This window comes from Erinaceus europaeus, chromosome 3 (assembly GCF_950295315.1).
Source record: "Erinaceus europaeus chromosome 3, mEriEur2.1, whole genome shotgun sequence".
NCBI classification, from domain to species: Eukaryota; Metazoa; Chordata; class Mammalia; order Eulipotyphla; family Erinaceidae; genus Erinaceus; species Erinaceus europaeus.
Window position 1 is genome coordinate 65,366,073 of NC_080164.1, and position 23,869 is coordinate 65,389,941.

The following is a 23,869-nucleotide window of genomic DNA, read 5'->3' on the forward strand; positions in this document are numbered from 1 at the left end:
GAGAGGGGGAGAGAAAGATAGACACCTGCAGACCTGCTTCACCGCTTGTGAAGTGACTCCCTTGCAGGTGGGGAGCCGGGAGCTCGAACCGGGATCCTTATATTGGTCCTTGTGCTTTGCACCACGTGAGTTGAATCTGCTGCGCTACCACCCGACTCCCCTAAATAAAATTTAAAACAAATAGGACTAGCGAGATAGCTTATTAGTTAGGCAAGTGTCTTCCCATGTATATGGTCCAGGTTCAAGCCCCAGCGCTATGTGGGAGTGCCATGGTAGCACTGAGGGAAGCTCTGGTGCAGTGGTGTCTTTCCCTTTCCCCGCTGTCTATCTGAATGAAAAATCTGCCAGGGAGCAGTGAAATCGCACATGTGTGAGGCCTCAGCTCTAGTAAAGCAGCTTGTAGGAGGCTAGAGTTAGAACAAAGGTGGCTCCTGTGGTTTGTGGAAGCAAGTATAGTGACTGGGCTACTGTGGGTTCCACAGTGGCACTTTGCCAAACCATACTCCCCCAGGCAAAAGCAAACACACAGGCCTGCTCAGCCAGCTCAGTCAGCCCAGGACAGCCTGAGGAAGGCTTCTATGAGAAACATTTCATATCATGCACTAATCAATCCTGAAGTATATTTCTCTAGACTTGAGTGAGCAACAGCAGCAAACAACACGGCTTCAAACAAAATAAGCACTAGCCAACAGGGACTGGCAGGTGTCTAACCCAGTGGAGCAGATGTTACCATCTTCAAGAAGCTGGTTCAAGGTCCAGGCAACCACAGGAGAGTGCCTATAGTGGGGAAGCTTCACTAATGATACAGCAATGCTGCAGTGTCTCCCCTGCTCTCCCTCTTTTTAAAAAAAAGATATACTTTATTTTATTTCTACCACCAGTATGGGTGAGGCTCAGTGCCTTAATGGATCCAGCATTCTGAACGGTCCTTTTTCCTCTTTCTTCCTAACTGACAGAGTGTGAAAGAGACACCTGCAGCACTGTTGTGCTGTGCTACCTGTGAAGCTTCCCCCTGCAGGTGGAGACAGAGCTCTTGAACCTGGCTCCATGAAAATGGTAAAATGGACACTCTACTGGGCGGGTGAGCCACCCTCTCTGTCTCTTGCCCTCTATCTATAGAACAGGAAAAAAAAAAAAAAAAAAGAAAGAAAGAAAAACAAAAGAGGCCATCAAAGATGATGGAGACATGTAGGTACCGAGCCCCAGCAATAACTCTGTTGTCAAATAAAAATAAAAGGTGTAAAAGGTGGCGGAGAAACATTGTGTTTATGAAAAAACAAAAACAAAAACAAAAACTACTAGGTTCCAAAGTCCCAGATTCAACCCCAACCCTTCCTTCCTCTCATCACTATAAGGCAGAGCTGAGCAATTGCTCTGCTTAAAACAAATAGATAAATAAACAAAACACTATCAAATAAACAGACAAGATCACTTATAGAGAGCTCAGGTCCAGTCATATTACTTATCCAAAATTCAGTTATATATATGTATATGTATATATATATATATATATATATATATATATATATATTACAGTTAAATTCAATGGGCTTAGTCAAACTCAGCATTTGGAAAGCACTACCCTTCCTTACAAGTTATTACTATCAGTAGTAACATTAGTGGGAGGGTTCTTGGGTATCAGTAATGTGTTATCATATCATTCATCCTCATCACTGCAAAAGTCCCTATTGATCTCTATTTTTCATTCTTAAATCAGTCATTTCACCCCACAGGTAACTCTTCTGTAATCCGCGAACCACCTGTACTGTCCTGAAAAAGAAGCCACTCTTACCATTTGCAGGGATGAATATGTTCACGGGGTCACTAAAAGGCCCAACTCCACCTTTTGTGACGGCTGCGATCCTCACAGTGCACGTGGCATTGTGCACTTGGATAGAAATCTGAGCTCCGCTGGCATTCTGGTCAACTTCTTCAGAGAGCTCTTTCTGGGAACAGAGAAGAAATGAAATGAAATATGAACCCTAGGGGCACATCGACTACCTGCCCACAGCTCCTTCTGAGAGAAGGTGTCCCACCTACATCTCAGGGGGCAGTAACCCTTCCTCATCGGTCTGGGGCAGTGGAATCAAAATGAGGGCAAAGACCCAGGATAAGCTATCAGCAATCACTGTGGAACTTGGTCAAGTAGGGCGGGGCAGGGAGGACACTTAGAGTGGTTAGTGAAGAAACCTCTGGAAGGGAGGGGACATGTAGCAGATGCATTTAGATGGCAAGAACAAGACTGGTTCCTGCCCTCAGGAACACCATATACTAAGGCCAACAACTATACTCTACTGACAGCGCTGACCTGCCAGCTTCCTTTGAACCTGTACCAGTGGTTTCTGTTAGAACTTGCCTAAACACCAAGTCGCAGATGCTACTGTGATGCCGACCTGACTTCCCCGGCCAGATAACCTCACCAATATACCCTGGAACTTCACTTCTCTGGAGCCCCGCCCCACTAGGGAAAGAGAGAATAGGCTGGGAGTATGGATCAACCTGCCAACGCCCATGTCCAGCGGAGAAGAGAAGCGATAACAAAAGCCAGACCTTCCACCTTCTGCACCCCATAGTAATCCTGGGTCCATACTCGCAGAGAGATAAAGAATAGGGAAGCTTCCAATGGAGGGGAAGGGATACAGAACTCTGGTGGTGAGAACTGTGGGGAATTGTACCCCTCTTAGCTTATGGTCTTATTGATATTACTTTATTTATTCATTTATTTTTGCCTCCAGGGTTATTGTTGGGGCTAGGTACCTGCACCACAAACCCACTGCTCCTGGAGACCATTTTCCCCCCCCTTTTTTTTTAAATCATTGTTGTGGTTACTATTATTGTTGTTGTTGTTGTTACTGTCGTTGGATAGGACAGAGAGAAATCGAGAGAGAAGGGGAGACAGAGAGGGGGAGAGAAAGATAGACACCTGAAGACCTGCTTCACTGCCTGTGAAGCGACTCCCTTGCAGGTGGAAGACGGGGGCTCTAATCGGAATCCTTAAGCCGGATATTTTTTATTTTATAAATAAATTATTTAGGAAATTGAAAAAAAAAGAACTTTGTCTAAAATCTATATGTAGAAGGGTGTTGACACACTTTTTTCCCCTTCTGATGTGACATAGGCTCAACTAAAATAAAATCGATCTCATCTCTATTTTATTTTCAAGTCATTGCCAAGGAATGTAAGTCTTTAAAACATAGGGGCACCTAGACAGCTATTATAAAATGAAAAGAAGTTGGGAGTTGGGTGGTAGTATTATCTCTCCCCCACCCTCATTTATCTCTTGGTCAAGAGTGAGTGACTAAGCTAAGAAGTCTAATTATAGTTTAAAAGTCCTCAGGTTCCCATAGCCTACAGAGAAGAAAAAGAACAAACGAGGCTTTAATAGCCACTGAGCTCCAACTCAGAGATTGAAATAATATTGAAACAACTGCTAATTTCCACAACTGTGAACTCTTTAAGTACCTTACTTAGACACAAGTCACTCCAAGCAAGAGTGATCAGTAATTTGAAAAGTACTGACAGAAGGACCTCATAACATACTATATAGAATGTTTAAACCAACAAGAAGAAATATTGAAGAAATGAACCAGGACAAAGGTATGGCTATAAGCCCACCAAAAGTTGAAGCACAGAATAATGAGGTCAACATCCAAATGCTAGTTAAGGAAATAGTCACAGGAGTGAGTAAAAGAGTTTGAAAGAATTGTCATCAGAAATGCAGAAACAACAAATGAGACTCTGGAAGAAAACACTAATTATCTTAAGGTTATTAGAGAGCTGAAAGCTGAAATAGCTGAGCTAAGAACACAACAAGCTGAACAAGCTAAAACAATATTGGAACAAAGTAACAAAATAGATGAGCTACAGAAAACAGTAGAGGGGAGAGAGAATAGAATAAAAGAGGCTGAAGACAGAATTAGCAAGATTGAGAATGAAATAGAGAAAACTAAAAAAGAAGTAAGAGATCTCAAAAAGAGATTAAGAGATACTGAAAACAACAACAGACACATATGGGATGACTTCAAAATAAATAATATGCGCATTATTGGCTTACCAGAGGAAAAAAGAGAGGGAGGGAAGAAAGCATTCTACAGGACATAATAGCTGAGAACAGTTCTCTAGTCTAGACATCATAAAAGACATAAATGTTCAAGAAGCCCAGAGGGTCCCAAACAGAATTAACCCAGACTTAAAGACACTAAGACACATCATATTTAGAATGAAAAGGAATAAGGATAAAGAAAGGATCCTGAAGGTTGCAAGAGAAAAACAGAGTCACCTACAGAGGAAAACCCATAAGATTAGCAGCAGACTTCTCCACACAAACACTACAGGTCAGAAAAGAATGGCAAGATATCTATCGAGTGCTCAATGAGAAAGACTTTCAACCAAGACTACTGTATCCTACCTGCTAGACTGTCATTCAGACTCAATGGAGGCATAAAAACCTTCTCAGACAAGCAGCAGTTGAAAGAATCAACTATCACCAATCCTTCCCTGAAAGAAGTTCTGAAAGGTCTCCTATAAACAGTCAGACCACCATAAATAAGGCCTATATCAGAACACTCTAAAAATCTACAATAATGGTGTCAAAATATTTTCAATCTATGATATCAATAAATATCAATGGCCTGCTGGTGGGAATGTCAATTGGTCCAACCCCTGTAGAGAGCAGTCTGGAGAACTTTCAGAAGGCTAGAAGTGTACCTACCCTATGATCCTGCAATTCCTTTCCTGGGGATATATCCTAAGGAACCAAACACGCCCATCCAAAAAGGTACATACCTATGCTCATAGCAGCATAATTTGTAATAGCCAAAACCTGGAATCAACCCAGGTGTCCAACAACAGATGAGTGACTCAGCAAGTTGTGGTATATATACACAATGGAATACTTCTGCTATTAAAAATAGTGATTTCACTGTTTTCAGCCCATCTTGGATGGAGCTTGAAGAAATCATATTACGTGAAATAAGTCAGAAACAGAAGGATGAATATGGGATGATCTCACTCTCAGGCAGAAGTTGAAAAACAAGATCAGAAGAGAAAACACAAGTAGAACCTGGGCTGGAATTGGTGCATTGCACCAAAGTAAAAGTCTTTCCCTCTCTTGCTCTGCCTCTCTCATCTTATATGAAGAAAGCCAGCCCAGAGTGATGAGACCTCTGTGAGTAGGGAAAAAAAAGGTGTGTGTGTGGGGGGGGCGTGGGTGTTCATTCCATAGTGAGGGGAGGAAATTTTACTGTTGATGGTGAATATAAAGGAGCATGTATAGATGTTGATTAATAATGTTGCATACAATTATTACAAAATAATATCACTTAAATTAAAACATAATACCATAGAGGAAAAATGAATTTAAAAATATGCAGAACTGTTTATATAATACTTTGTTCTTAGTTTCCAAACTCTGTTGATAATGATGTTCTTTGGCATTGAAAATTTTGGATTTGGAGTTGGCTTTTCAACTGGGAACAGAAAAGGGTGTGAGAGGCTGAAATGAAGTCAGAGAACCATGTCTTTATCTCTGAATTTTAGAGATTTGATTTCACAGAGAGAAAAAGAGAAAAGCTGCCTTGTGGAGCATCGATATTGGATCACCAATAAACAGCAGAGATCCAGTTTAGGTGATAACTTTATTCCCTGGCCTCTCAGTTGCATGCTGCTCATTTCTAACAATTATGTAGGTTGGAATCAGCTCAGCCCTTAAAAAGAGGCCAGTCCCATTGTTAGTGACCAGTGGGGGAGTCTCTGGATCATCTACCCAGAAACTGTTTTGAACCTATACAGGTAGTGACCATCAGGAACCAGAAATGCCCTTATGGTCTCAATATTTTATTTTACTTTTCCCTACTCTATTGGATTCTTTCAAAGAAATTTTCCACAGATAATTACATAGACAAATTCATAATCACCATTTTTAAATATAGTCATACAGGTATCCATATATAAATATTTTAGAAACATCATTTTATTTATGCACTCTCTTTGATTATAGTTTAGTTGGTCATTCTCTTTCTTTTTTCCTTTGCATTTTCATTCTGTTAAATTTATTTTTTTAAGCATTCTTCTTCTTCTTTTTTTTAATCTTTATTTGCTTATTGGAGAGAGCTAGAAATCGAGAATGGGTACAGAAATCTTCTAAAACTTCACTTTGGGAGTCGGATGGTATCACAGCGGCTTAAGCACAGGTGGCGCAAAGCACAAGGACCCGTGTAAGGATTCCAGTTCCAGCCCCCAGCTCCCCACCTATAGGAGAGTCGCTTCACAAGTGGTAAAGCAGGTCTGCAGGTATCTATCTTTCTCTCCTCCTCTCTGTCTTCCCCTCCTCTCTCCATTTCTCTCTGTCCTAACAACGATGACATCAATAACAACAACAATAAAACAACAAGGGCAACAAAAGGGAATAAATAAATAAATATTAAAAAAAAAAAAAAACACTTCACTTTGGGCACAGCTTTCAGGCTCCTCCCGGAGCTGGCTTTTCTTCAGTGTTCCTATTTGTTCTAGTTATGGCTCATGTGTTTGAAGTTTTGCTGCATCATACACTATTATCCAAAGTAAGTGAGCCAAGACTTTTGTCACAAGACTGTCATAATGCAGAGTATAGCATGAACACAACGCAAATGACCTTTCTCACTGGGATGAACCAGCATCTCTAAGGAGGTAATGACTGAAAAGGTCACAGCCCTGACTATAGTGGTATTGTTCTCACTGCACAGGGGACTGTTTTGAACAAAAGGCAACAAGAATGCACAGCACAGCTGTGTGTCAAAAATGGCATTTTGAGTATTAAGCTTTCTGGCTGGGCCAGTCATAAGACCTTCATTAATATTACCCTTCAACATGCCTCAATGCAAGAGGTCCGCTATAGAGAAGTAATTTCAACTGTATCAAAAGAAGTGGGAAGAGTGACTTGTAGTTTTTTAAAATATTTATTTATTTATTTATTCCCTTTTGTTGCCCTTATTGTTTTTTATTGTTGTAGTTAGTATTGTTGTTGTTATTGATGTTGTCATTATTGGATAGGACAGAGAGAAATGGAGAGAGGAGGGGAAGACAGACAGGGGGAGAGAAAGACAGACACCTGCAGACCTGCTTCACCATTTGTGAAGCGACTCCCCTGTAGGTGGGGAGCCGGGGGCTCGAACCTGGATCCTTGTGCTGTTCCTTGCGCTTTACGCCATGTGCGCTTATCCCACAGCACTACCGCCCAGCTCCCGACTTATAGTTTTTAAACAAACCCATTTTCAGCGACTCATGTCGCCCACTAGGAGAGATAAAATCTTACTGAATTGGAGCACAATCGTTGAATTGCAAGGATTTGCATTAATCGTTTAGCAATGGTGCTAAAAAAAAGAGCTTTTTGCATCTGGGAGATGGCACAGTGGGTAGAGTACTGAATCTATAAGCATGAGGTCTCCAGTTTGATCCCTGGCAGAACATAAGCCAGAGTGATTCCCTGGTTCTCTCTCCCCCCTTTCTCTATCATAAACAAATATGTTTTTAGAGAACAGGAAAGAAAAAGGTTTTCTCTAAGAGAGGCATTTCATTTCCTTGACTTAGTCAGTGTCTCCATGCAGTTGGTCCATATACCTTGAAAATATGTCTTAGGACAAAAGACCAAAAAGCGACAGGTGGCTTTTCTCATCGCGGTAGCTATAACTCCTGGCAGTGTTTTGACCGCTAGAGACCACAGCCTCTGGTATTTACTCTGAGGCAGAACAAGCATGAAATTCTATTCCACCTTACCTTTCCTATCAACTACTGCTTTTAACATCCAACTTTGTGGTGGAAAGCTGAGGCAGGAGTGGAAAAAGAATAAATCCCAATTATCCTCTAAAAAAAAGTAATTTTGGTAAAACTGGATGATGTGAGGCTGAAAATGATTGAAGCAAAACTTGTACTGTCGTAAGTGGATGCAGCTGTTCACTCTATAACTTTCTTGTCAAGTAATTGCATTATTTTCACATTACACCTTGTACAAATGCCACACAGATGCCAAACTTCCATCTATTACCAGAGTTAGACAGATCAGGAATGTGAAAACACGCAAGAAGCATGCATTCCATGATGGCACTAAAGATGATGATGAAACCAGATGATGAAACCAGTGGATCTGCCCTTGTAATGGCTACTGTGTCAAAAGCAAAGCCAGCAGCCCGTCTTCTTTCCCAAATAAAAGGGGATCTTTTGGAAGCTGTCCACCAGTCACACTCAGGCATCATTATCCAGTTGTTTCCCTTATTTTTGCTTTGGGTCACATGTTCCCATCACAGTAAGAGTTTTTTTGCCTTCAGGGTTATTGCTGGGGCTCAGTGCCTGCCCCATGAATCCACTGCTCCTGGAAGCCATTTTTTCCCCTTTTGTTACCCTGTTGTTGTAGCCTTGTTGTGGTTATTATTGTTGCTGTTGATGTCATTCGTTGTTGGATAGGACAGAGAGAAATGGAGAGAGGAGGGGAAGATAGAGAAGGGGGGAGAAAGATAGACACCTACAGACCTGCCTCACTACCTGTGAATCAACTCCTCTACAGGTAGGGAGCTGGGGCTCGAACTGGGATCCTTACGCCTGTCCTTGTGCTTTGTGCCACGTGCACTTAACCCACTGCGCTACCACCAGACTTCCCACAGTAAGAGTCTTAAGAGCTCACAGCCCTCAAACTTGAATATCCTGTGGGCTTGACTGGCGCCATGGTTAACATATTACCACTGAAAGGCATTGTGGGGACTTAGGGAAGCAGTCACTACTTCACACAGAGACCTCCCCTCTGCTCTTTTTTAAAAATGAAGTTAGTATTTAAACTAGAGAGTTCTTATTGAGTTACAGAGGATCTGTCCAGTCCTCCATAATAAGGCAGGGGCTGTCTGACATTCTGACACATCAGTGCACTCCCAAGTTTTAAATTATATATATATATATATATATATATATATATATATATGTTTTTCAATAAACAGTTACTGACTATCATGATTATTAATTTCACGTGTCCTTGGTTAGGTTGTAGTATCTAGATATTTGGTCAAACACTAGATAATCACTAGGTGAGGCTATAAAGGTTTTGTTTTGTTTTAGATGAGAATGATATTTTGATCAGTAGACTTTGAATAAAGCAGATTACTCTCCACATCACAAATAAGCATCATCTAATCATTAGCTGACATCTTTAAGAGAAAAATGGCTGAAGTTGCCTGAGCAGAGTTGTATTATCAGTTCTTTCCTGGCTTTTCAGCCTGCTGCCCCTCCATGAAGATCAAACCCACGGGCCATTTTTTTCTCTCTCTCTCTTTCTTTCTTTCTTTCTTTCTTTCTTTCTTTCTTTCTTTCTTTTCTTCCTTCCTCCCTCCCTCCCTCCCTTCCTTTCTTTCTTTTTAGATCTCTCTTTTTTAAATTAGTGATTTAATATTGATTTACAAAATTACATGCCAACAGGGGTATAATTCCACACCCTTCCCATTACCAGAGTTCTGAATCCCCAGTCCCTCCATTGCAAACTACTGAAGTTCTCCCAAGATTGCAGAAGTGGCTTAACTATCATCTCTGTAACTATCTATCTACATTTGTACATAATTGCCCCCTTCTTCTTCCCGGTCCGGTCCTCTCTTCCCCTACAGCCACTCATGATCCTATTACTACATCCAAATGTTCCTCCCTTTTCCCTCCTCTCTCTCTTTGGGTCCTGATAGAGCTGGAATTCAGAGCCCTCTTATCCTTTTCCTCCTATCACTTCTCCCCCACTGGTAGTATGGACTAAAATTGTTTTGGGGGTATAAAAGGTAGTTCTGGCTTCTGTAATTTTCTTTGATATTATCTTTATTTATTTGATAGAGACAGCCAGAAATCAAGAGGAAGGGGGTGATAGGAAGAAAGATAGAGTGCTTCACCACTTGCAAAGCTTTCCCCCTGCAGGTGGGGACTGGGGGATTGAACCCGGGTCCTCACACATTGCAAATGTGCACTCAACCAGGTGCATCACCACTCGGCCCTTCCAATTTCTTTTCTTTTTTTTTTGCCTCCAAGGTTATTGCTGGGGCTCAGTGCCTGCACCATAAATCCACTGCTCTTGTAGGCCATTTCCCCCCTTTTGTTGCCCTTGTTGTAGTTATTATTGTTGTTGCTGATGTCGTTCGTTGTTGGATAGTACAGAGAGAAATGGAGAGAGGAGTGGAAGACAGAGAGGAGGAGAGAAAGATAGAGACCTGCAGACCTGCTTCACCACTTGTGAAGCGACTTCCCTGCAGGTGGGGAGCTGGGGGCTCGAACTGGGATCCTTATGCTGGTCCTTGCGCTTTGCGCCACGTGCACTCAACCCACTGCACTACTGCCTGACCCCTATCCCTCCGATTTCTTAAAATAAGTCTCTCTTTTTATCTTTCCCTCAGGTGTCTCTTGACTGTTTTTGTCTGGAGAATCCTAATGTAACAAGGTAAGTAACATGGTGAGTAACTGATCTTTTGGATCCTACAACGTAACACCCAGTCTTCTAGCATAGCACTCCATTTTCCTTGGGAACTTCCTTACTTGAGCCCAAGTCTCCAGCCATCTTGGGGGCAATGAAGTATCACTAACCTAGGAATATAGTGTATGCTGAGCACTAACTGGGAAAGGCAGAGGCAAGTCTGGATGGTATCAAGTATGTACCTATATCCAGCTGGTCTGAAACACTGGAGTTTCAGTTATGGAACTGAAACTTATTATGGAATTCTTGCATGCACACACACATACACACACACACACACACACACACACACACACACACACACACACACATTTTATTGCCACCAGGGTTATTGCTGGGGTTCAATGCCTATAATATGAATTCACCTCTTCCAGTGGCCAATACTTTTTCTTTTTTAAAAAAGCATATCAAACATTTCATAGGATAGAGAGAAATTGAGGGAGGGGGTAGAGAAGGAGAGAGAAAAAGAGACATCTGTCACTTTGCCTCACCACTCATGAAGTTTCCCCCTGAAGATGGGGACCAGAAGCTTGAACTCAGGTCCTCATGTATGGTTAACACGTACACTCAACTAGATATGCCACCGCTCAGCCCCTGTATGAATCTATTTTTGCCTATGTTGTTTGTATGTGGTTAGGAAAGCATAACTTGGTGATGGCAGAACCAGGTGCCACTCACTGGCCTGGCTTCAGACATATAGGTCTAACCAGAAAATCCCAGAAGATAGTTCACAATCTCTTGTTTCTACATGGACTAGGCATAGTAAGAAGTAAGAAGAACTAGTCAACTCCTTTCTCAGGTATATAGGTCTCTAAGAAAGAGAAAAATGAAACAAACATATCTAAGGGAATATACGAGGCATTTTCATCTGTATAAATATATTCTTTAGCCAGAAGCCACTTTTTCCCAAAATAATCAAGTAGTTAATCTGACAGGAACACAGGCCTTAGGAAGGAAATGATTTGTGCAAAGGCTGTTTCCCACAGGGGAATTATGTTCTAGAGGCAGGTAACCAACCCCTAACTCTTCTTATTAGCACACAGTCTCATGTGTGCACTTAGGTTAGATGACACACTATAGACCCACACCATCATTGAACCTAAATATATATGCGTGTGTGTGTGTGTGTGCGTGCGTGTGTGCGTGTGTGGTGTGTGTGTGTGTGTGTGTGTGAAAGGGATTAGGGAGCATTCTAAATTAGATAGTCTTTCCATATAAGTTTAAGAAATATAAAAACCTCCTTAGCCATTCATCTAAGGAAGGTGTGGTACATATACACAACGGAGCACTATGCAGCTGTCAAAAATGAATGAGGTCATCTCCCTTGCAATAGCATGATCATAACTCAAAGCCATCATGTTGAGTGAGACAAGCTAGAAAGATAAAGGCCAATGATCTCACTTATAGGTGGAACTTAAGAACAAAGAATAATAAGGGAAAAACATAAGGTTAAACTTAGACTAGGAGTGGCATATTGCAACAAAGCAAAGGACTCTGGGGAAGGAGGGAAAGGGACAGGATGAAGGGATATTGGGGTCTTGTTGTATCCCCTAGACACCAGTCAAGGGGAGAGGAGAGGCTGTGACTATGTGTTAGAGAGATTATGCTGTAAACCATTAACTGCCCCCCCCCAATTTAAAAAGAGAGAGAGAAAAATCTAAAAACCCTAAACTATTTTGCTTTGAAGGGCTATTTTGTCTATTTTGTCTATGACTATATAAGAAAGAGCTAGACAAAAATGCTTAGTTCAGCACTGATTTCTAGCAATGATGCTCTAAGAGGCTTAGGCAGAGGCACAAAGCTTGTCTTTAGAGTTAAAGGTGATCTTTATGACATCCTGGATCTCTTTTCACAGTGTGTCCCTCCCTGCAAATGCTACTACAGAAGTGGCAGAGGGATGGTTCCAGCCCATGACCTCCTATACATTCAGTGAACAAGAAGAGCTTTCTAGAGAGTGGCAGGGTGATCTGGCCGTCAGTCATAAGTTTGGACGGAAAGAAGGAAGATTTCTAGGCTACTAATCTCTATAAACTCTATTTTCTGACTTGTAAAAAAAAAAGTAGTTAAATAATCCATCTTTATAACATATCATTCTCTTTTTAAAATATTTTATTTATTTATTTATTCCCTTTTGTTGCCCTTATTGTTTTATTGTTGTAGTTATTATTGTTGTTGTTATTGATGTTGTTGATGGATAGGACAGAGAGAAATGGAGAGAGGAGGGGAAGACAGAGAGAAGGAGAGAAAGACAGACACCTGCAGACCTGCTTCACCTCTTGTGAAGCGACTCCTCTGCAGGTGGGGAGCCACGGGCTCGAACCGATATCCTTACGCCAGTCCTTGCGTTTTGTGCTACCTGCGCTTAACCCGCTGTTATGTTCCATCGCTGGGGAGCCAGAGACGACCCGAACTGCCCCTGCGGCTACAGACAGACTATGACCCACATAGTCAACGACTGCCACCTCTCCAGATTCAAAGGAGGTCTCGAAACTTTACATCAGGCTCAACCTGACGCTGTTGACTGGCTACGGAAGAAGGGCAAACGCTAGAAGAAGAAGAACCCGCTGTGCTACCGCTTGACTCCCATAACATATCATTCTAATTAGTACTCTAGGCCTCCAGAATTTCTCTGGATCCCTTGCCATCTACTAAACTCTATCTGATACAGAAGCCTAATTTTCAGATCCCTATATACTAGTGCCAAAAGTTCTGTTCCAAGTCTTCAACTGAGTCATAATCTCCCAAATTTGTCATGCACCTTCTCTCTTTATATTTTCCCAACTGAAGCTCTCCATCTTCACCTGTCAAAATCATCTCAAGCCCAAATCAACTGGCACCTCATGAGACATTTTGCAAGAGGCCCTCAGCATCCTTGCACATTCTTTTTGAACAGGCCAAACTGTCAGGTCTCACCATCCTGACACAGGTAATGCCTAGCACAGGTCACAGTGGTCACGATACGGCTGCTATGCAGCTACATAAAACACACTGCTTGCTACATCAGGTGCAATGCTCATAGGCCTGGAACTTTCAGGGGTACCATTCATCATCTGGGCCCTTTGCATAGCCTCAAGGAGCTTAGGAACCAGAAGCCTACACCAGGCTGATGCTCCTGTTTTCTCTGTTATACCATGAGTGACAAACCGCCTTGCTATGTGGCCCAGTGAGTCACATGCCTTATTTCAGCTCCTATAGTATTATATCAAGCTGTCCTGCTTGCTGCCTTAGTCCACCTCTTGTCATCTTCCCCTGAGGCTGATGTTTTTTCATGACAATCATCTTCAGAAGAGTATCCTCTGTAATTTCCAAGCAGCTATGAATTGCTGGTCTGCGAAGCACTGTTGCTCCTTGTCTTTATGCTATGGTTATGTATAATAATTCACACTGACTTATAAGACCCCAAGTTCTCCGTGGGAAACAATCAGGTGATATAGGGCATTGGGGAGATAGCACAGTGGCTAGTAATCCCCAGCACCACCATAAACCAGAGCTGAGCAGTGCTCTGGTAAAAAAACAAAACAAAAAAAAATGCAGTTTTAGGTGATAATGGAAGATAATTTATTTATTTATGTTGGTGTTCGTTAAATAGAGACAGAAATTGAGAGGATAGTGGGAAACAGAGAGGGAGAGTGACACCTACAGTATTGCTTCATCACCCATGAAGCTTCACCCTGCAGGTGGGGACCAGGGGCTTGAACCTGGCTCTTGTGCTTGGTAACATGTACATTGTACCAGCTGCACCACCAACTGCCCCCCCAAAAGATACTTTTTATACAAATTTATGAAATAAATAAATGATTGGGAGAATGAATAAGGAAAGCACCAAAGATTTTTTTACATTTTATAACTATTCAATCATCTTTAGTTTTCTCTCTCTCTCTCTCTTTTAACCAGAGTACTGCTCTGCTCTGGCTTATGGTGGTGCAGGGGATAGAACCTGAGACTTTGGAGACTCAGGCATGACAGTCTCTTTGCATAACCATTATCTATACCCACCCTCTTTAGTTTTCTCTACATTTCTTTAGGTTCCACTGAAAGGTACTTTGCTTAACTCAAATAATGGTATTTTCAGAATAAAACACAAACTTCTGAGATAGTCTAAAATCAGCAAATCAACAGAGGAATGTGGATAATATTGGGTACAGACTTACAGAGGTCTCTGCATTCTGCCACATGTGTGATATCCGATAGCCCACCAGTGGCCCATCTTGCCGCTTAATTGGAGGTTTGATCCATCGGATGTCCACCATATTAGTAGATACATTGAGAGACATAGTGATGTTTAAAGGTGCTGTTGATGGAGCTGTGAAAGAAGACAGAAAATAATGATGTTAGTAAAATAACTTGTTTGGCTTTGTATGTTAATTCTCTTTTCAGCCACCAGGTTCCAGCTGCTAGCATGATGCCGACCAGACTTCCCTGGACAGACAACACCACCAATGTGTCCTGGAGCTCCGCGTCCCCAGAGCCCTTCCCCACTACAAAAAGAGAGAGGCAAGCTGGGAGTATGGATCAACCTGTCAACGTCCATGTTCAGCGGGGAAGCAATTACAGAAGCCAGACCTTCCACCTTCTGCATCCCACAATGACCTTGGATCCATACTCCCAGAGGGATAAAGAATAGGAAAGTTATCAATGGAGGGGATGGGATATGGAGTTCTGGTACTGGGAATTGTGTGGAGTTGTACCCCTCTTATCCTATGGTTTTTTCAGTGTTTCCTTTTTATAAATAAAATAAAAAATAAAAGTTTAAAAAAGAAAATAATGATGTATCTGAAGACAAGAGCACAAAGATTAATTTTTTTCTTGGTATTTTTGAACACTATGAAAAGGACAGAAATAAGACTGAGATTCACAGAAGATTTCACCTTCTTTTTAATTAGCAAGCAATGCATTTTTAAAACTAAGTCCTTTTCAAACTAAAATAGCCAATGGGAGGAAGACAAGGATGGAGGCTGATGGTACTCATAGAAGCAAAGTAGACGTAACTTGAACAGGGCTCTCCATCAGAAAGCTGTGTCAACAGGGCCGAGTGAGGTCAGTTCTGTGTCATTTGACACATACAAGGAACACAGATGATATGAACAGGCTAATTAGGGAGCCAGAGACGACCCGAACTGCCCCTGCGGCTACAGACAGACTATGACCCACATAGTCAACGACTGCCACCTCTCCAGATTCAAAGGAAGTCTCGAAACTTTACATCAGGCTCAACCAGACGCTGTTGACTGGTTACGGAAGAAGGGCAAACGCTAGAAGAAGAAGAAGGTCTATATAAAAGATATCTTACTATTGAAGATTAGGAGATCAAATGTTAGTTATTGTTTTTTTTTCTTTATTGGGGGGATTAATGGTTTACAGTCAATAGCAAAATATAGTAGTTTGTATATGTGTAACATTTCTCAGTTTTCCACATAATTCAACCCTCTCTAGGTCTTCCTCTGCCATCATGGTCCAGGACCTAAACCCTCCCCACTACTGCAGAGTCTTTTTGGAGAGATTAATGGTTTATAGTCAACAGTGAAATACATAGTTTTACATGCATAACATTTCCACATAACAATACATCCCCCACTAGGTCCTACTCTGCCATCATGTTCCAGGACCTGAACCCCCCCCACCCTGCCCCAGAGTCTTTTACTTTGGTGCAATATACCAAAAAATGTTAATTATTATATTAGATGACAAACTATAGAATTTAGCACTGGCTTTCACTCTATTTTTTTTTTTTTTTTTTTAGTAAATTCTATGAGGTCACATACCTACTTTGTGTCAAAATATCTGTTATCTATCACAAGGACACACAGCTAAAAGGTAATTTAGACTAAATTTACTTCATTTATTTTTGATAGAATGAAATTGAAAGGGAGTAGGGAGATAGAGGGCAAAAGAAAGAGAGACACTCTTCATAGAACTTCTCCCTGTGGATGGGAACTTGGGGGCTTGAACCTGGGTCCTCTCACAGTGTAGTGTCTGTACTCTACCAGATGTACCATTGTCTAGCCTCATAGTAAAGTTTTTTTAAAAAAAAAAAACAACCCACATATGCATATAAAGTTAATCCTTGAACAGCACAGGTTTAAACTGCAATTCAAAGGTTCACTTGTGCTTGGATTTTTTTTGCCAACAGATGATTTCTGGCCAACAGAAAGTTATTAAAAATTAAGTAAATTTAAGGACCTAAAAATTATATAAGGATTTTTCAACTGCATAGAGATTAGCAGCTTTCAGCCCTATTGGGTTCAAGATCAGTGGTAAATGTACAAAATAATTTAGAAAACAGGTCAGAATCATTAACACATTATTGGGGAGGGGAGAAGAGTAGAGAAGTTGACTAGTACTTATTCAAATAGAAAATAAATGTGTTCTTTGAACAAGCATTTTATGTGCCTATAAGAAGTATGTTATGGGGAGTCAGGTAGTGGCGTAGCGGGTTAAGTGCAGGTGGCGCAAAGCGCAAGGACTGGTGTAAGGATCCCGGTTCGAGCCCCCAGCTCCCCACCTGCAGGAGCTGTTGCTTCACAAGTGGTGAAGAAGGTCTGCAGGTGTCTTTCTCTCCTCCTCTCTGTCTTCCCCTCCTCTCTCCATTTCTCTCTGTCCTATCCAACAACAATGCCATCAATAACCACAACAATGTTAAACAACAAGGGCAACAAAAGGGAAAAATAAATAATAAATAAATTTTAAAAAAGAAGTATGTTATGAGTATCTTCTTATATAAATAAAAATAAAAATATTACATATATAGTGAGTGTAGTTTTTGCCAGCAAATCTTTGTGAAGTATAGCAGAACATACCTTCTTTCTCATTTTCTTTTGTTCCCCCCCCCCCTTTCCTTTTCTTTTCTGTGGAACTGAGGGTTTGTATAGGCATGATGTCACTGCTTCTGGTCAATTTTTCTTATTCAAATAGAAAGACAGAGTTGCCTGGGAGGTGGCACAGTGGATAAAGCATTGGACTCTCAAGCATGAGGTCCTGAGTTCAATGCTCGGCAGCACATGTACCAGAGTGATGTCTGGTTCTTTCTCTCCTTCTATCGCTCTCATTAATAAATTACATATATATATATATATATATCCAGTATAAAGACAGAGAGAGCAACAGAGGGAACAACAACACAGCCCTAGAGCTTTCTTTAGTGCCATGGCACCTTCATGTAGCACCAGCTTAAACACAGCCATGGTAAGGCATGTGCCCTACCTGTAAGCTATCTCTCTGGCACTTCTTTCCTATTTTCATTGGTCACCTCAATAAACTCCTCCTCCAGACACAATGACCAAATAAGGCAAAATTTAAACTCTCAATTTGGACACTGGAAAGAATTTGTTCAGCCACATGTCAGCAGGCGCACTATTCTCTCTGGACCTCAGGAATTACCTCCTTCTGTTGTGCTGACCAGAATCCAAGGGCTCAGTGGGGACCAGCCAACTTCATTCATGCAGGACACACCAATACTGTAATTAGCCAGAGCCTGCAGCTGCTCAATTTGATACAGATGTGGTGAAGCAGAGGTGTTAAAAATCGTGACTGAACCATTACTCAGCGAATCGACTTCCTTGACCTAAGTGGAGAGTAAAAACATAGACCAGGCATTAGTAAGCGGGCAGGAGTGTTAGAATGCGTGGGCACTCAGGCCTCCGAGGCACTGCACCTTCCTCTCCACGGAGAGGGGAAGTACCTGTTTCCTTTCAGGTCACACACAGGTTTTCCCATCAACAGTATGGTGTGTTACTCATGCTAGTGAAATAACAATTGAGGACCTCAAGGAAAATACTTAAAATTTTCCCTATGGCAGGAAACACAGTAAGTAATAATAATTATTACTATATTACACTTATACAAAACCAAAATAAACCTTCCTTTCTTAGAACCACTTCATTCTTTTTCTTCCAGTTGTTTCACAGAAATATGCAACAGATATTATAGGTGGTGGCAAAACTTCAAACATTTGATGCCTATCCCTTTAAAGACAGTATTTCCTAAACCCAGTGGGATTTGGAAAATGTGGGATATGTATTTTTTTGTTTTGTTTGTGGTCTTGAGCATATAGGATTTCATTGTTCCCTGGCAAAGTTTTTTTTTTCATGCAAGTAGAGACAGAGATAGAGAAGCCACAGCACTAGAGCATTCCTCAGTGTCATAGCACTTCTATGTGGTACCAGGGCTCAAACGTGTGTCCTGGGCATGGCAGGCTGTCTTTCTGGTCCGAAAGGAATACTTGGTTAAATATATAGTATTCTTTTCATTATGTAACCTGAGAAACTCTGCTGTAAGTTCAAGGCTAATTTTAGCTCACCTTTTTTCTTTCCTCCTACTCCCACCCCTAATACAAAATCAACTTATAAAGATACACAGGTAGTATAGTTTCTGACATTTTTCTGGTGAAGAGATAAAAGGGAAGGTTATTTGCACTTCACCCAACAAACATTTCTTCAGATCTATTTACTTATTCATTTATATGCATATGTATGTGTATGTATATATGTGTATAACTTTTTGCAAGATATGAATGTATATATACAGAGACACACTCATCACCAGGGCTTCATTGCTCTGGGCCTACTTCTTCATTTATTTATTTTAAATAGAAAGAAAAACCAGAGATAGAGACAATAAAGAGGGACAGAGGGATAAAAGGACAGACACCACTGTTCTGAAGCTGTGCCCAGAGTAGTGGGAGCAAGGTTGGAAGCTGAGTCTCGTGCATGGCAAGGCAGGTGCTCTTCCATTGAATTATTTTGCTGGTCCTTTCAGTTGCTTTAAAACATAGATATTTTTACCTCTGAGTTTTCCTTATCCTGCCAGCCCCACAAATAACCTCCCCATTTGTTTTTACTTTTCACTATATACTCTCCAAGATTTCTATGTATGTAGTGCTTATAAAAATCAGGGGAAAATCAGGGGGAAAAAGTGTTGCATGAAACAGAAGCAACAAAAAACATAACTCCACAAAATGTATTCCTGTAAAGAAAGGACTTTCAATTATGGGGAATGGACACATAATGCTGCTATTTCAGAATGTAAGTGTAGCCTAGACCAAGGAGGGGCCAGGTGGTGACACACAAAGTTGAGTACATACATTACCATGAGCAAGGACCCTGGTTCAAGACCCAGCCCCCACCTGCCGTGGCAGAAGTTTCATGAATGGTGAAGCAGGGCTGCAGGTGTCTCTTTATCTCTCCTTCTCTCTCTCCCCATTCCTTCTCAATTTCTCTCTGTTCTATCAAGAGAGAGAGTGATAGATACACACAGAGAGTACGTCTCCAGAAGCAGTGGCTTTGTTATGTGGCATTGAGGCTGAGCAATAACTCTGGTGACAATTAAGAAGGCGGAGGAGGAAGAGGAGGAGATGACTACAAAGAAAACAAAGTATAGACCAAGGAGCCACAAATAAATTTTTTGTTAAATCCCCTAGTGGCCACCATGAGGCTTTACTGGACCAAATCTTCCCTCTGACTCAGACTTACAGACCTGACTGGGGGAACACAGCACTCTGAGAGGAGTCACCAGAGGAGAAAGAAAGATACATGTGCTTATCTAAGGAGTGATTGTTACAGAAAACATTTTTTCTTAAGAGTATGCACCTATTTCCTGATGAACAACATCTAAACCTAAGGCTAAGGAAACCTTTCTCTGACCACACCACCCCATTTCCGGAGCAAATGAGGGGCATTCTTGGCCATGAGGGCGGGCAACTCTTTGAGAGCATGTTCTTGGAAAATTCTAAAATAGTCCTTCTCAGTGAGTCCTAGGGGAAAGAGGGCATAAAGTGGCAAGAGGTACATGGGAGAGCTCAAAATAGAAATGGAGTACAGAGCCCAAAAATGGGTGAGGATAGCAACAAACATCAGGAGCAAAGGAAGTGAGAGGGTGTGTCCTGCTAGAGCACGGATTTGAACCTTGTCCAAAGCATTCATTTGCTATCAAGTCAGAGTTTAATTTTGCAATGAATTGGGCACCCACTAGAAAAACCTTTCTTCTAGCGCAGACCCCACCACACTAGAGGATGCTTTGGTGCTGTAGTCCCTGCCTTTCGGCCTCTCTGTTGCTATCTAAACAAAACAAAAAAATCTTTCTTGGCTCATTAAAAAATGGGGACTACATGGCTAATCAGTAGGTTCTTAGAGCATAATAACATCTAGAGCCAGTCCTGAATAACACACTAGGACTGCCAGAGAAGATAAAAAAGGATGCTTTTATATTTGAATTTTGGAGAAATAACAAATCCTGTGTCATAAAATTGCTCATGTGATTTCCTTTTTTAAAAAAAAAATATTTTGTTTAACTTTAACGAGAACAATACAGAGAGAGACAGGTGGTGCTGGGGATTGTACCTGGTACCTTGGAGCCTTAGGCATGAAAGGTTTTTTTTTTTTTGCCTCCAGGGCTATTGCTGGGGCTCGGTGCCTGCACCACGAATCCACTGCTTCTAGAGGCTTTTCCCCCCCTTTTGTTGCCCTTGTTGTTTTATCATTGTTGTGGTTATTACTGTTATTGACATCGTTGTTGTTGGATACGACAGAGAGAAATGGAGAGAGGTGGGGTAGATACATGCAGACCAGCTTCACTGCTTGTGAAACGACCCCCCCCCCCCCCCCCGTGGAGAGCCGGGGCTCAAATCAGGATCCTTACACTGGTCCTTGCACTTTGCACCATGTGTGCTTAACCTGCTGTGCTACCGCCCAGCCCCTGAAAGTTTGTTTTTCTTTCTTTCTTTCTTTCTTTCTTTCTTTCTTTCTTTCTTTCTTTCTTTCTTTCTTTCTTTCTTTTTTTGCTGCATAACCATTATGCTGTCTCCCTAACTCCATGCGATTTACTTTGTGTTCTTATTTGTTAAATCTGGTGACTTTACCACAAATGGGTAGGAGCATGGATGGAGGAAAGGTGAGCTAATAGGCAGGGCACACACAGGATGACCATGTCCAGGCACTGGAAGATCCTGGATGGGCAAGGGGGCCTCTGACGTGACAGCATAGGATGCCATTTCATGTATGCTGTGAGCACCCTAGCTCAAGTCCAAGAGAGAGGGGGCAGGTGGAGTCTGTGTGTGACCTCCTTCCACCTCCAGGGCTGACTGGGTGTTTTTAAACTGACCAACTATAATTCTCTACCTCACTTCCACCTCATATCTACTCCGAGACCCACCCTCTTAGGAAATGATTCCCTTCCTAAAGCCTCCCTGAGGGAAGTCATCCTTGTGTGGGAAAGAGCCTAGTGTTCTCTTGGACTCTTTAAACTTTATTATCCTGATAGCAGTTTTCAAAAGAGCTAGCTCATGCTGCATTTCTGTCTACAGACAGTGATGTCAGTATATCAGGAAACATGTCTTGGCTGTAATCAACAATGGAGACCTGAAATAACTGAAGCAAAAACTGCTAGAACAGAACAAGGGGAAAGACGGACAATTCAAAAGTAGTACTTGTAGGCTGAGGAGATAGCACAATGGTTATGCAAAAAGATTTTCATGCCCGAGGCACTAAAGGTCCCAGGTTCAATTCCCAGCACCATCATAAGTTAGAGCTGATCAGTGCTCTGTTAGAAAGAAATAAATGATATTTTATTTATAATATTTTAAATAAAATATTTATTTATAATAAAAATATCTCAATCTCCCACTTTTAATAATAAATAAAACCACTAGGCATAAGATCACTAAGGAGATAGACGACAAGAACAAGTTTATAATCAATCAGAACTAACAGATATATAGAACACTCTACCTACCTGCATCTGACTCTTCACTTCCCTAAGTATATAGTATTCTCCAACTCAGAACAGGGTAAGTTGTGTGACAAGTTTTAATACATTTGTTATTATTTTTAAATATTTTATTTATTTATTGGATAGAGACAGAGAGAAATTGAGATAGAAGGCAAAGGGAGAGAGACAGAGAGATATCTTTACCACAGCTTAATCGCTCATGAAGCTTCCCCCTGCAAGTGGGGACCAGGAGCTTAAACCTGGGTCTGCACACATGGTAACATGTGTGTTCAACTAGGTGTGCCACCACCTGGCACCTAATATATATATGGCTTAGGAACAGCATCAGGGCCTCACAAATGCATGACACCACAACTTAATGGCTTTCCTGGACCAAATTTTCCATTCTTATATTTTAGAGAGAAAGAGAATAGAGGGAGAGACATAAAGAGAGAGGAGAGGGAGAGACCCCACAGCACCAGTCCACCTTCCATGGAGTCATATCTGTAGCATTTCCCAGTGGTGCCAAGGACAGATCCTAGGCCGTGTGAGTGGTGAGGCACATGTGTTACTCAGTAAGACATCTCCAACCCCAAGCTCAATAAACTTCAATGTATAGAAATCATATTAAGGAGATCAACCAGAAAGAGAAAGAAGAATATGATCTGACTCATAGATAGAAGTTGGAAAATAAGAACAGAAGGGAAAACACAAAGCAGAACTTGGACTGGAGTTGGTGTATTGCATCAAAGTAAAAGATTGTGGGGGAAGGGGACGGTTCAGGTCCTGGAACATGATGGCAGAGGAAGATCTAGTGGTTGAATTATTATGTGGAAAACTGAGTAATTTTATGTATGTACAAACTACTATATTTTACTGTTGACTGTAAATCATTAATCCCCCAACAAAGAAATTAAAAAAAAGTCATACTAAGTATATTCTCTAAACACAATGGAATATTAGATATCAGTAAAAGAATGCAATTTGAGAATTGACAGCTCTGTGAATACTATGTAAACATATTCATATAACAAACAGGACAATGAAGAAATCACAAGGAAAGTGATCCAAAAAATTATTTACAAATCCGAATACCAACACTTACTGGACTCTGCTCAAAGAATATAGAATAGAAATAGAATGTTATACGTGTTTATATTGACAAAAAAATTCAAATCAATTAATCAAACCTTTTGTATAAATTAAAAAATTAAAAAATGTGGTCTGGGAGGTAGCATGGTGGATAAAGCATTAGATTCTTAAGCATGAGGTCCTGAGTTCGACCCCCAGCAGCACATGTATCAGACTGGTGTCCGGTTCTTTCTCTCTCTATCTTTCCCACTAATAAAAAATAAATAAAGTATATTAAAATTTTAAAAAGATTAAAGCAAACAGAGAGAAAGGAAATACTTATGAAGGCAGAAATGAATGAAACAATGAGCAGAAAAATAACAAAGGAAGTCCATAAACCCAAAAGTTGATTCTTTGGTAGCTGAGGTAGGTACAGCGTGCTAAGCACACAAGGCACAAAGCATAAGGGCCGGCGTAAGGATCCCGGTTGAAGCCCCCAGCTCCCCACTTGCAGGGGGTCGCTTCGCAAGCGGTGAAGCAGTTCTGTAGGTATCTTTCTCTCCCCCCTCTGTCTTCCCCTCCTTTCTCGATTTCTCTCTGTCCTATCCAACAAAAGCCATGACAACAATAACAACC

At 41.3% G+C, this 23,869-nt stretch overlaps 1 protein-coding gene across 4 annotated transcripts in view; it reads right to left on the reverse strand.

The window, feature by feature from the left end:
- Positions 1-23,869, reverse strand: part of MERTK (MER proto-oncogene, tyrosine kinase) — a 131,087-nt gene that overhangs the window by 41,918 nt on the left and 65,300 nt on the right. For all 4 annotated transcript variants that reach the window (XM_060187340.1, XM_060187339.1, XM_060187341.1 and 1 more), the window contains 3 exons: positions 17,840-18,023; positions 14,614-14,765; positions 1,793-1,946 (listed from right to left, as the gene is read on the reverse strand). In XM_060187340.1, the coding sequence (XP_060043323.1) occupies positions 1,793-1,946; positions 14,614-14,765; positions 17,840-18,023 (490 nt within the window). The remainder of the gene's footprint in view (positions 1-1,792; positions 1,947-14,613; positions 14,766-17,839; positions 18,024-23,869) is intronic.